Genomic DNA, 14,092 nt, shown 5'->3' with positions numbered 1-14,092 from the left:
CTGAGGCTGTGACCTCCCCCCTCTCCCAAGTTCAAGCCTGTGGCCCTCCCATATGGCATTGGCAGTTCCAGGACTCCAGAGCCTGAGCTGTTTCCAGGTGAAGGAGCCCTGAGGGCTGGGACAGCTGGGAGAGGACCCCAGAAGACCCCAGGAAGGTGTGAGGGGATGAGTGGAGATGGGGCAGGTGTTTCTGCCAGGCACCTCCCAAGGGGCCACTGACCTGGGCAGGGGATGAGGCAAGAGGCCTTTAGGGATACCATCTTGCCCCTTAGAGCCCAGGTTGGTATCTCAGACCTGGAAAGAGATAGGAAAGGAAATTTGGGGTACAAGACCTGTTTTGTTTTGTTTTAAAGATTTTATTGATTTATTTTTAGAGCAAGGGGAAGAGAGAAAGAAAGTGAGGAAGAGAATCATCAAAGTGTCGTTGCCTCTCATGTGCCCTGACTGGGAATTGAACTGACGACCCTTTGGTTCACAGTCTGGCACTCAATCCATTGAGCCACACCAGCGAGGGCAGGACCTGGGTTTTCCCTGAGCTTCCTCAGATCATCACATGGGTGCTTGCCTGCCCCTCTTCAATTCTAGGACAGCTTCAATCCACATAGGGGTGCCATTCGCTCAGGTGGGCCCAGCACAGACAGCAAGGAAGCTTCTCCAAACCAATGCCCCTCCTACCGTTCCCCAGCCTAGCTCCTAGCTTCCTGGCTGGTCTCTCACCTCAGAACCACCCTGGAACAGGCAGGGCCCAGAGCGGTTCAGGTCTCATTCAAAATTACACAGCAGGGCAAGGGTGCACTGGCTGGAGCCAAGGCCTGGGACTTGTAAGCCCAGTGCCCTTTGCTCACCCAAAGTGTCCTCCTCTAGGCCTTACCCCACCCCTGCTTCTTCCCACCAAGCTGGCCACTTCTGGAGGGCAGAGCCTGTATAGAGAAGCCTTTAAACACTAAGATACTTTGACAATTAAAATTCATAATTTATCCTGCAAATGGCCTCAGGCCATGGGCTGGCCAGAAGGCTGCAATCCTGAGATGTGCTGTGCTTTGATGGGATAGGTGGTGAGACATTCCTCCCTCAAGTGCAGGGGACCAGGTGCTTGCCCAGGGCCACAAAGGAGCAGCCGCAGAAGCTGGCAGGGAGGGGCGGGAACTGGTGGCTGCCCTAGCAAATAGGCAGGCAGCCCCACATTCCTAGTCAGCACCCTCCAGCCCTGCCCCAGCTAAGAGGTAAGGTAAGCACCTTTGAGAGAGGATTGAGTTTCCAAGTGTACCTAAGAGATGGTGCTGGTGGGTCCGGGCCAGGGAGGGTGGGGAATGTTGGAAGGAGTGGCCATAGGCACACGCACCCACACTGGATGCACTCACACATGGGAGTGGGGGGGAAGCAACTCTTCCCAGAACCAAGAGCAAGAGGAAAGTGAAGAATTATACACCACAAAGGACATGACCTCAGTTGTCTTCTGGGTTGATGGTTCTCTCCCTGTAGGGGCAGATGGAGGAGGAAGAGGAGGAGAAAGGAGGAGGAAAGAGAGATGGCAAAGGCAAGTGGACCAGCAAACAGACTAGGAGACAACTGCCCTCTCCGGGTCCCCTGTGGACAATGCACGCTCCCCACCCGGGGACTGAGCTCCCCCATTAGCAGCTCATACCTTAGACCAGCATCAGCCATTCACACCTCCGCAGGGATTAGCCCTAGAAAGCCCTAATGGAGTGTTCTGGCCCCCTCAGGATTGGGGTGGGAGAGATAAAGTAGGAGTCTCTGGGTGCTCTCCCATGGACCAGGTAGGTCAGTCATGACCACCCCACACACCTTTGCTCTCACTGTTTCCTCTATCGGAATGCTGTCTTGCTTGGCCTGTGGAAATGTGTTTGAGTTCAGGGTGAGCTCATGTGATGCCTCCTCCATGAAGCCTCTGTGAAGAGCCTCAGCTGGGGTCAGAGCTGCTCTGGGAGCTGTCCCAGCAGTGGTTGGGTGGGCTGTCTCTGTCCCATGAAGATGGTCTAGGGGCACTGAGCTATGTCAGCTCCAGCCCTGCCCTGCGGAGCAGAGGTTGGGGTGGGGCTGCTGAGACTCCCACAAGGGAGGAAGGGAGAAAGGTAAACACACCAGCAGGCTGGCACAGGGGTTGTCCTGGGGGCTTGAGAAGAGCTGCGTGTGGGAAGAGACCCACGAGCTGGATTCTGAAGGCCAGATAGGAGATCTCCAGGCACCTTGCAGTGGCAACAAGGCTCACGGAGTGAGTTTTTGGAGACAGGCCTCACTCCACCCTACCTCCACTCCACGGCCATGGCTGCCTGTGAGCAGGTACACTTTCCACAACACACTTGATTTGATGAAATGGTTCCAGCCGCCTCGTGCCCTGGAGCCGAAGGCAAAGAAGGGACCTCAGGCAGGTAGGGACTTGAGATAGGGGGCAAGTCATTAGGACTCTGCCTCTGTTCTTTAGTGACCCAGCATGAGTCCCTTCCCTCTTCCAAGTAATGAAACCTGCTTTGTGGAGTATCAGTGAGGCCAGGGTGTATTAACAAGCCAGGACTTTTGATAGGCAACACAAGCAGGAGGAGCTCAGAAAATGGTAGTTGAATCTGTAGGGTGAGCTCTTGCTCTGTCTTTCCCAGACTCCTGCCACCCTCCCCTGCCCCCATCCTTTCCCTCTACTTTCTCTGCCTCTCGCTTCTGCTCCCTTTCTCCCCTGTTTGCCCACGGTGTGTCTTTCTGTTTCTGTCGCCTCCCCATCTCGTGCTTGCGTGGTCATTTCTTGGCAGAGCTGGGGAGGGCACTAAGCTGTCTTTCAGGAGCCTTCAGCCCCCCCTCCCAGGCCTACCACTTCTCTTCATCAATGTTCACTCCCTCCTGCTGCAGACTCAGTCATAGCGTGTCAGGACAGGATGAGAGCTCGTATACCTGCTGCATTGCCAGGCTGAGAAGCAGAGCCCCTGACGTCCCCAGGGCCCCAGCGATGGCAGCGGTACCTCCCTGCCAGGGATCTCATGCCCCTGTGTGCTGGGGATCCCTGCAGTCCCTGAGTAACAGTGAGTGGGAACAGCATGCAATATGGATACTAGAAACCTACAATGACCAACCATTCCACCCTGTGCTGCAGCTGACCCCAATTTAGGTGAGATGCTAGCATAGACGGTGCAGCAGGCACAGGAGAAGGGTATGTTGGAAAAACACTGAAAAAGTTCAGTGTGTTCAAGATACCATTTTCAAATAGTAGGGGAAAGGCTTTTGTCACACTGGGGGTGGGGGTAGGGAGGTGGGCAGGGTGCTTACTTGCAACTACCTAAGGACTGGTGCCTTCCTTTAGCCCTGGGGCCTTACCCTCACACTGCCCTGTCCTACCTGGTTTGGCCTGTGTATCTGAAAGAATCCCTGCTTCACACCAGGCAGCTCTTGGACCAGGCAACCAGACCAGAAAGAGCAGAGCTCTGTTGCCTCCTAACTTTGTGGCTAGGTCTAAGCAAATGAATTCCCTTTTGGAAGCCTCAGTTATCTGTAAAATGGGTAAGAAATCCTTTTGAACGCTGGTTGTGCGTGGAGGAGACATACCCTTGACCCCAGAAGCATCCGGGTACTGCTGAATGAGATAGCATCACCCTTGACCTTCCTCGGTGATTCTCCCAGTCCCCCCACAGGTGATCTCATTCCCCTTCTGTCTCTACCAGATGCCCGTTACCCACCCTGAGCCCCAGAGGAGACAGCTACAGTGCGAGTACCCTCAGACAGGTCCTTCTAGTCCCAGTGGAGCTGCAGTTGGAGCCCGACCTGCCGCGCTCTTAGTCCCCCAACCACATTTGTGGATGTTGACTCTCCAGCTGGAAAAAGTCAAATTTTATTGTGGTTTTCTCAGGAACCCTGGATTCCAGCCTCTCACTACACAGTGGAGGAAATAGGCCAGAGAGGACAGCCAATGACCCTGGTCACAGTGGAATGGCTGGCGTGGGAAGCCGCTGAGCTGGCTATATCTGCCCTAGATATGCGTGAGGGTGTAATGGTGGCAGCACAGGTCTGATGGGGGTGACTGGCAGCCTTGGGGCTCTGGACCTGGAAAGACTCAAGCTGCTGTGGGTCTGAGCAGTGTGTCCCATCACAGCTCTCCTCTGCTTGCCCACCTGCCTGCCTTCAGTGTTCATTTCCTTTGTATTTATGGTCCAATTTTTAAATTCTTGCCTTTGTGGGAAGCCCTTCATGGGGCAAGGATCCAAAATAAAACACTGATTAAAATGCATAAAACACTTCTTGGCAATTTTAGGAGTAACCTGAAGGATTAATGGTGCAAGGGTGTGCCCTTCTGGAACTCTCCTGGGTCTGTGGAGCACGGCCCTGTGGTCTCACTGCCAGGCCGAGGGTGGCAGCCACACAGGGCAATGCTGACCAACTCTCTTCCTACCAACGTGTTTGAATTCCCTGGGTTTCTCATTGCTTAGCTGCCTGCTTGAATCCGCTCCATCAGACTTAACTTCTGTAAAAACTCAGACACGCATTTCCTTTCAAAACACATTCGCTGGGGTCTGCATGCGCCACTTGGTCTGAGGCTGCATCACACCGTTGGCCCTTGGGCACCTCAACCTCTAGCAGGTGAGATGCACCCGTGACTGTTTGACCGAGAGTTAAACATACTGAACGGCTGCAGGGCTGAGTGCTCAGGCTGTGGAGCATAGCCCCATCTTGACTTAGATCACCAGGAAGCTCTCACTTTCAGTCATTAGAATTTTGTGGCATTCTTTTCTGACCGGCTTGCCTTCTTTAGTTTTATCTTTTTATCGTCTCATTGCTTAACTTTTCTGTCAATTGACTCAATCATTTTTAGAATGATGTGTGCTATGTGCTAGTTACATAATATCAATACTAAGAAATGTAAAGTGCTTCAGTGTTGTAGGCAAGAGATGATTTCTGACTGGGTAGGTCAAGGATGGCTTCATGGAGGAGGTGGCCTTTAGGGTGGAAGGTCACAAAGGCTGCTAGGGCAGGATGCTGGGAGAGTTCTCCAAACAGAGATGGTTTCAAGTCAGGATTGTGAGGACCTGGCCGGGATGAGATAGAATCACTGGGCAGAGTGCTGGGAAAGAAGGTAGACAAGTAGGTTGAGGCAAGGTGGTGGAGACATCGAATACCAGATTTTTGCTTGTGTTAGGAGCTTACCAACATCTCAGGTGGCCTGTGCCCTTGCTGACCCCCTCCAATTCCTCAGCTCCCTCTCTGTCAGCCCTGACCCTGCCCACCAACCCAGATTCTAGCTGGGTGCTGAAAGTCCTGTTTACCTCTACAGGTCCTTAGCCTCATACCTGTGCAGGTCTCCGCCACTACTCCAGTTACATATTTATCACTGTCAGATGTTTGCTTTTCTGGTGGGTCAACTGGAGCATGTGTGACTGTGGAAAATGGCCAGGTGGGGGTGGAGTGGGGAGGAATGAACCACAGAAGAATCTGGAGAGAGGATGAGAGGGACTGAAGGCGGGATGGTGGACAAAGCCCTTGGGGATAACAAAATCTTGCAGTTCTGTCACATGTCAATGACAGCCAGAGCTTGTTCTGGTTAATCAGTCATTTAGTTGATCTATAGCCAGGGAGCACCTCTCATTCCTGAGAAACCACTGGAGCATTGGAAAGCGTGTGGCTCAGCTGGAGTCGGACAGACCAGAGCTCCAGTCTGAAGTCCTCCCTTGTATGGCCTGGGTATTCTTGGGCAGCCACAAGCCCAACAAGCCCCAGTTGCCTTAAGGGTTGAAGTGTGGATGACAAGAACTGTGGCCTTGAAAGCAGAGACTGTGCACAGGTGTGGGGAGAGGCTGGAAGGGGTGGGAGAAGGGCCTGAGCTGGATCAGAGAGGTGGGCTCTGCCAACCGGAGCTTCCAGTTCCTGGAGTGAGCCCTCTTCAGGGCCATGATGTGGGGTGTGTGGACAGGCAGCAGAGCCCCAGGGTGCCAGGCTGGGATGGGATGGATCTTCGCCCCACCAGCAGTGGGAGGGCTTCAGCTTGGCTTCCAGAGGCCATCTTGTTCACCCCTGGGGTTCAGAGAAGTCCACACTAGCCCTCCCAGTTCCTTCCTTACATTGCTGGGCCAGTTTTTCATGTGGTGGTGCAGAGGTGGGAAGGAGAAGATGGGAAGACCATCTGGGTTCAAGTATAAGCAAGTGGCCTCTGAACACAGGCTGGGAGACAATAATCAGGGAGCTGGCTTTGCACACCCATATTCACTTCTTCTGCCGCCTGTGCTCAAGCTGGGTCCTGGCACCGCCATCCTTGTCACCACCACCTGAGTCTTGCATGTTCCTCAGGGCCCAGCTATGACAAGACTCACGTCCTCAGAGCTGCAGTGTGGACCAGCCCCTCCAGGCTGCCCATGCCATCCTGGCTTTCAGGGTTCTAATTGCCTCTCTCTGACTATCAGCTGCACAGAACTTGGCATTAGGATGAAGGTGATTGAGATCCCAAAAGACAGAGCGATGAAGGCTGGAGGGTCTTTGAAGGGGAGCATATTTCCTACTGTGGATCAGAACAAGCTTCTCAGAGCACTGGACATGAAATTACATCCAGAAGCTGAGGTTTCAACCAGGGAGGGCAGGGCATTCCAAGAGGACAGAACTGCAGGAGCCAAGGCCAGGAGAACTCGCTGCCCAAGTCCTGCAGCCAGGAGTCCGGCAGGCCACTGTGGGGACCCAGAGGATGGGGGAGTTGGAGAGACTATGGGGAGGCATCAGGTCTGGGTCCCGGCTTTCTGGTGGGAATGCCCTCCACTGATCTAGAAAGCCACTGGGGAGCAGATTCATGAACACTGACATGTGCCGCTGGGTTTGCTGATTGCACAGAATTTGGGCTGTGGTGTCTGCACCTGGGGCATCTCGGGCTACAGGCTGTGAGGTGGGTCCCCAGAAGCCTGAGAGGAGACTGCTCCCAGAGGCCTCAGCCTTGAGCCCCTTTGGTCTCTCTGTGAACCTCAAGGATAACTCAGCAAGCCTGGTTTTAATCTCTGATGAGCACTGGGGGAAGTGGTGGCTCAGGATGCAGGGGGTGGAGAGGTGCATGGTGCATGCCTGGCATCACACACCTATAAGACAAAACAGAAATGAGGTGGGTGCAGCCTTTGGTCCCATCAGGCTCCTCTGAAACCCCCTTGGTTCCAGAGATGCTGGGTAGGTCCTTCAGGAGGGCTCTGGGCAGGGTAAGGGGCAAGGAGGAAGCAGCATAGGGTTGCAGGAGTTCTCCACCTCCAGGCATCTGGACCTCGCTGTGGGGTCCTAGGCAGGTGTCATATGTCGCTGTAGCCTTTTGCCTCTTTATCTGAGGAAGACAGCAGTGGGGCACAGAGGGCTCAGGGTGGTGTCCAGCCAGATATTATCCTCTAACTGCCGTTTCTGTCCTTTGCTTGCTCTGGGCTGTAGGTAAGCAAGAGGATGCTGACAGGGGGCGAGAGGAGCATGCCCAGCCCCCTCCTGGCCTGCTGGCAGCCCATTCTCCTGCTGGTGCTGGGCTCAGTGCTGTCAGGCTCAGCCACAGGCTGCCCACCCCGTTGTGAGTGCTCTGCCCAGGACCGCGCGGTGCTCTGCCACCGCAAGCGCTTTGTGGCTGTGCCCGAGGGCATCCCAACTGAGACCCGCCTGCTGGATCTGGGCAAGAACCGCATCAAGACACTCAACCAGGATGAGTTTGCCAACTTCCCATACCTGGAGGAGCTGGAGCTCAACGAAAACATTGTAAGCACCGTGGAGCCTGGCGCCTTCAACAACCTCTTCAACCTCCGAACACTGGGGCTCCGCAGCAACCGTCTGAAGCTCATCCCCCTGGGCGTCTTCACTGGCCTCAGCAACCTGACCAAGCTGGACATCAGCGAGAATAAGATCGTCATCCTGCTGGACTACATGTTCCAGGACCTGTACAACCTCAAGGCCCTGGAGGTCGGCGACAATGACCTTGTCTACATCTCCCACCGCGCCTTCAGCGGCCTCAACAGCCTGGAGCAGCTGACACTGGAGAAATGTAACCTGACTTCCATCCCAACTGAGGCACTGTCCCACCTGCACAGTCTTATCGTCCTGAGGCTTCGGCACCTCAACATCAATGCCATCCGAGACTATTCCTTCAAGAGGTTGTACCGGCTCAAGGTCTTGGAGATCTCCCACTGGCCGTACCTGGACACCATGACACCCAACTGCCTCTATGGTCTCAATCTGACATCCCTGTCCATCACACACTGCAATCTGACTGCTGTGCCCTACCTGGCTGTGCGCCACCTGGTCTATCTCCGCTTCCTCAACCTCTCCTACAATCCCATCAGCGCCATCGAGGGCTCCATGTTACACGAGCTGCTACGACTGCAGGAGATCCAGCTGGTGGGTGGGCAGCTGACTGTGGTGGAGCCCTATGCCTTTCGCGGCCTCAACCACCTGCGTGTACTTAATGTCTCTAGCAACCAGCTGACCACACTGGAGGAGTCTGCCTTCCACTCTGTGGGCAACCTAGAGACTCTCATCCTGGACTCCAACCCACTGGCCTGCGACTGCCGTCTCCTGTGGGTGTTCCGGCGCCGATGGCGGCTCAACTTCAACCGGCAGCAGCCCACATGTGCTACCCCTGAATTTGTCCAAGGCAAGGAGTTCAAGGACTTTCCCGACGTGCTCCTGCCCAACTACTTTACCTGCCGCCGTGCCCGCATCCGGGACCGCAAGGCCCAACAGGTGTTTGTGGATGAGGGCCACACGGTGCAGTTTGTGTGTCGGGCGGATGGTGACCCGCCACCCACCATCCTCTGGCTATCGCCCCGCAAACACCTGGTCTCTGCCAAGAGCAACGGGCGGCTCACGGTCTTCCCTGACGGCACGCTGGAGGTGCGCTACGCCCAGATACAGGACAACGGCACGTACCTTTGCGTCGCAGCCAACGCGGGCGGCAACGACTCCATGCCTGCGCACCTGCACGTGCGCAGCTACTCGCCCGACTGGCCCCATCAGCCCAACAAGACCTTCGCCTTCATCTCCAACCAGCCAGGCGACGGAGAGGCCAACAGCACCCGAGCCACTGTGCCTTTCCCCTTCGACATCAAGACCCTCATTATTGCCACCACCATGGGCTTCATCTCCTTCCTGGGCGTCGTACTCTTCTGCCTGGTGCTGCTGTTCCTCTGGAGCCGGGGCAAGGGCAACACGAAGCACAACATCGAGATCGAGTACGTGCCGCGCAAGTCGGATGCGGGCATCAGTTCCACTGACGCGCCCCGGAAGTTCAACATGAAGATGATATGAGCAGAGGGTGGGGCTTCCTCCCTAGCCCTGTGCCAGCCCCCCCTGCCCCCCACTCCTGTCCCGGGCTGCCCTACAGGCCCCCACCGCCTGCCCTCTCTCCACCAGGACCTCAGAAGTCTGGGCCTGGGGAACATGACGCACAGGGGCACATGTGAACATACTAGAGTTGGAAGCTGACAGACCAACATGCAGAAGTCAGTTATTCAATTTTAAAAGTTACAAACTTCCTCTGTAACTTGGGTTTCAATAATTATGGATTTTTATGAAAACTTGAAATAATAAAAAGAGAAAAAAACTATTTCTATAGCTAGTCGGAATGCAAACTTTTGACATCCTGATTGCTCCAGGGCCCTTTCCCAACTCAGTTTCTAGTTTTCCTCCTCCTCCTCTTCCTCCTTTCTCCTCTCTTCCCCTGTGGGGAGGGATCACTCAGGAAAACAGGAAAGGAGGTTCCGGCCCCACCCACCAACTGACCCACCCTGCCAGGGCAGCCTACAGGAGCAGGCAGAGTGGTGGGCATGGGCTCACCTCCCAGCCGGCTGTTTGCTGGGAGCAGGTGGAGGGGATAGAGTTGCCAGATGGGGGCAGGGCTGTCTGCTGAGCTGCCAGGGGTCAAAGGCCTGGTCAGGTGTGGCTGATACTCTGGACAGACACTGGGGTCCTCCTGGAGGACAGCATAGTCAGCCAAGAAAGCCAGGGGCAGGGACAAGGCCTAACTTCTGGTCCCAGCTGTGCTACTGTCTTGCTGTGCAGCCACAGACAGGTCACTGACCCTCTCTGGACCTCAATCTCCACATCTGTACAGATGGAAGCATTATTCCCTGCCCTGCCTACCTCACAGGGCTGTTGTGAGGAATTGATGAGATGTATGTGAAACATTTTGTAACCTGTAAAGTGCTGTGCACACGTGTGGGTGACTGTTCTCATTATGGTCATTATTATCTCGTAGTGGTGAATGGGCCTCCTGAAGGGATCTCCATGGGGTCAGGTTGAGGGCAGGCCAGCGGAGGGACTGCTCAGAGACTTCCAGAAGCTTCTGCCAGGGCAGTGGCAAAAACCATTGGCTGAATTAACTAGGCTTTAGACCCCCAGGGGTATCCTAAGGCCTGTGAGCATCACGACTTCAACCACCTCTGTTCTGGGGTCCCCCCAGGCAGAATACCCCTGTGGCTTTGGCTTGGACCTATCCAGGGATTGGGAACATCAACTCTTCCCACAAGCATTATCGGGTGCCCAGTATTTGGGGATGTGGAAGCAGTTCTGGGGCTGACCTTGGGACTGCCCAGACTTAGGTCACCACCCCAACTTTGCGCCATCTTTCACTGGGCCATGCTCTGAGACTACCCTGGGCTGTGAAGGGTTCTGAATTGAGATCCACCTGCACATGAGCTGACCAGGAAGGTCAGACGTGGCCCCATCCATTCACACCAAACCTTGAAGCTCCAAACTCAAGCCTGGAAAGGGATACCATGGATAACACTTGGTCATATGTCTCTGAGGTTCCAGGTCAGGTCTGAGTGACTTCCTGTTCTAACACTAGCCATTTGGGATTGTTGCTTAACCTCTCAGACCTCAGTCTTTCCATCTGTAACAAAGATGGTCTTCTTATTGTACTTTGGGTTGTTAGGAGGGTAAACAAGGGAGTGTAGGTACATTTGTTGGTTGGTGGAATGCCTTGCGTTCAGGAAACCTTCCACCAGTGGTGGTGATGAGGATTGCTTTTGAGGCCAACCCTGGTGCAGATGCAATGACTGAGAACCAAGAGGCTATAGCTTATTCATTCAAACAGTTACTGAGCAACAGGCCCAGGCCCTGGGAGTGCTGTACTCCCAGAGCCACAGGCTTCTAAGCCTGGCTTGGGGCTTCTCAGAGCCAGGCCTGGGAAACCCCACCTGGCAGGAGACCACTTTGGGGAGCATGGGACAGGAAGAGGATTCCTTGGGCATGAGGGTGGTATGTGTCTAATGAGGACGGTGATAAATGAGGCTCAAGAACCCGACAGGCCTGTCCACATGTGGAGAGACCAGAGCACAGTCCATTGCCCAACTCTGGGCACCCTAGACAGCACTGTCCCCCCCAGGAGGCAGCTGTGGTTTGTTCCTCAATACTCTGGGCTGCCTGGAGCCTTCGGGCTTCACAGGACTCTGGGAAGAACAGGGAATTTATGGAGCCAATTTATTCTTGCCTACTGAGAGAGAACTGGATGCCTGAATGTACTCTGGGACCAAGACTGTGGAATTGTTTTCAGATAGGGGAGAGAATCAGTTTTGGGGGACATGAGTGCCCAGGGTCAGCGCTGGGTTGGCCCAAGCAGAGGAGCATGGGTACTGGGCAGGGCCCAGGCTAGGTGGCATGGGTTTCATACTATCTTTTCTAAGCTAGGGGACCTTCATCAACAGAAGTCCTGCCAAATATATAAGGGGGAACAGCCTGGAAAGCCAGGCTGGAGAGGCTGACTCCTCCAAGGCCTGACAGCCTCTGGAGGGGTGAGAATAGGAGAAAGTACCATCCCTCCCCTGCACCCTGTCCTGGCACACACAGCTGGGAGTCTGAACCTAGAGGTAATTGGGAAGGGAGGGCAAGGCCTTGCTGGGCCCCCCACCTTCCGTACAGTCCCAGTGGCCCTGGTTTACCTTGAACCCTGTAGGGGTTGTGGAGTCAGCATGCCCTGCCACTTCAAACTCTTTAGGGAGCTGTTGCTCTGCTCTCCTTTCAGCCCAGGTCAAAGTTACTAGGGGAAAGGCAAGATAAGATACCAGAGACAGCCTCCAGGCCCATTCTCCCATGAGATGGCTCGCCTTCTCTTTAAAGAAAAGGTGATGAGGCTGGAATCCTACCTTGGACAAGCAAGTGGACCCAGCCAAGGATGGCACCCAGCAGGAAGCAGCAAGCACCAGCATGCACCCTGGTTTTCCCCCTCAAAAGTGATCATCTGAGACTCAGAGAGGGGAAGAAACCTGCCTGGTGTCACACAGCATAGTGAATAGGGCATGGGCTTTGGAGTCAGGCAAAGCTCAGTTCAGATCCCGCCTCAGGTGCGGTGCCTGTTCGGTGTGCAATAATGACCATGACTGTGAGCATGCTGTTAGTATGGGCAAGCAAGGGAGTGGTGGTTGGTCTCAGGAATTGGTAAGGTAAGGGACTGTATGGGGGACACAGTGGGTTATCCTAAAGGGCTGGAATGGGTTTGGGTTAGAAACCAAACCAGGTCATGCCCTTTATTTTGCCACCTAAGGCCTTGGGGCTGATGGGAAGATGGGAGCTGACTAGATCATTGCTCCTGTATGCCCAGGACAGAGGGATGGCCATGCCCTGGGGCCCTAGAGGACAAAGCCATAACCTGTGTGTGTCTGTGGGGGAATGGAGGTCAGAGAGAGCAAGAAAAGGTGAAAAGGGCAGTGCAGACCCCTGGCTGATGTTAACCTAGAGCCTTTTAGGGCTTAAAGTCCGGGCTCATGAGATACAAGGAACCGGGCAGCGCAGACCAGCTGGAGTTCAGTGATTTATTGGGTCCCCCATAGAGCCTGGTTCCATGGTCTATCACCTTTCCTGCTTCTCCCCAATTTTCTGTCCTCTGATGACATGACAGACAGCCTTGCTGAAAGTCACTCCCAGCTCCCATTCCAAAAGCCCAGCCCCAGCCTTCTTCACAGTTGGGCTCACTAAAATCGCTGATCTATTCATTCCTAGTGACCAGAGGGGGGGTGGGGGGGAATATCTCATTGGCCACCTGTCAGCCAATGGGTATTGGCTGCCTCAAAGGCATGTGCTCATTCCCATGTCCTGTCAGCTGAGGCCAAGCAGCTAGATCTTATGCAAACCGAGTTTGGGTGAAGATGAGGCAGAAAGGATGAAGAGAGTGTAACAGTTCTCTATTATTGCATTACAACCACCCCAAAATTTAGTGGTTTAACACAACAGTCATGTATTTGTTCTCAATTTTACAACCTGGGCAGGGTTTGGGAAGGATAGCTCACCTCTCCTCTGCACGGTGTTCCTTTAGGCAGACTTGATTGGGGCTGGAAGATCCAAGGTGGTTCCTGGTGATGTCTGTCACCTCAGCTGGGAAGGCTGGAAGGGCTGGAGGCCAGCTGGCTTCTCTGTGTCCACATGGTCTCTCCAGAGGGCTCGCTGGATTTCTTTATGGTGTCTCAGCACTCTACAATGGCAAAATGGAGGCTGCCAGGTCTCGTGACCCGTAGGCCAGGAAGTCACACAGCTTCGTGTTTATTCTATTGGTCACGGCAAGTCATAGTCCTCCCCTAGATTTAAGAAGAGGGGAACGGATACCAGCTCCGGGAGGGAGGAGCTATAAAGTCACATGGGCAAAAGGACAGACAGGATGTGAGGGCCATTGCAGCCACCTCAACAGGACCCCTGTGCTGCCTGTTCCTTTCAGGAGCCACTCATTAACAGGCCTCCATAGTTTACCCAGGAGTAGGAGACGGACAGAGTGACAGTGACTGGCCTGCAGGCAGATCTAAGTGAAGGGCCAGGACTTGAACCCAAGTTTGCTGCCCCTGGTACAGTGTCCTTTTGAGCAGAAGCAGGAGGGGGCGGCAGGGGTCATATAGCAAAAATAATAATTGCTACTGCCTTTCAAGGGCTATGCCAAGCATGAGGCCAGACACTTTGCCTCTGTTCTCTTACTTAATCCTACCATGAGGAGGTGCTCATATGCTTCCTTTTGAGTGAGAACACCGGGGCTCATCACCAGGGAGTAATGAGGCCAGGATTCATACTCGGGACACCAGTACTTCATGGCAGAAAAAGCACCAGATTGGTCCTCTCACTCAGAACCACCCCAGACTCAGGCTTCCCATCTGTAAAACGGGAAGTCCCATCGTCTCCT

At 54.4% G+C, this 14,092-nt stretch overlaps 1 protein-coding gene across 13 annotated transcripts in view; it reads left to right on the top strand.

Moving 5' to 3' along the window:
• The window catches only part of LINGO1 (leucine rich repeat and Ig domain containing 1), a 245,622-nt gene that overhangs the window by 195,283 nt on the left and 36,247 nt on the right, over positions 1 to 14,092 (top strand). For 12 of the 13 annotated variants that reach the window (XM_090269966.1, XM_090269961.1, XM_090269958.1 and 9 more), the window contains one exon: positions 7,384 to 10,162. The exons of the other annotated variant lie outside the window; for it this stretch is intronic. In XM_090269966.1, coding sequence (XP_090126092.1) covers positions 7,396 to 9,240 — 1,845 coding nt within the window. In that variant the 5' untranslated portion in view covers positions 7,384 to 7,395 and the 3' untranslated portion in view covers positions 9,241 to 10,162. Of the gene's footprint in view, positions 1 to 7,383; positions 10,163 to 14,092 lie in introns of those variants that run through there. 13 annotated transcript variants of the gene reach the window in all.

Source organism: Furipterus horrens, unplaced genomic scaffold (genome assembly GCF_987537825.1).
Source record: "Furipterus horrens unplaced genomic scaffold, mFurHor1.1.pri manual_scaffold_3, whole genome shotgun sequence".
Classification (NCBI taxonomy): Eukaryota; Metazoa; Chordata; class Mammalia; order Chiroptera; family Furipteridae; genus Furipterus; species Furipterus horrens.
The sequence above is the reverse complement of the archived record's forward strand: the minus strand, read 5'-3'. Positions and strand labels throughout refer to the sequence as shown.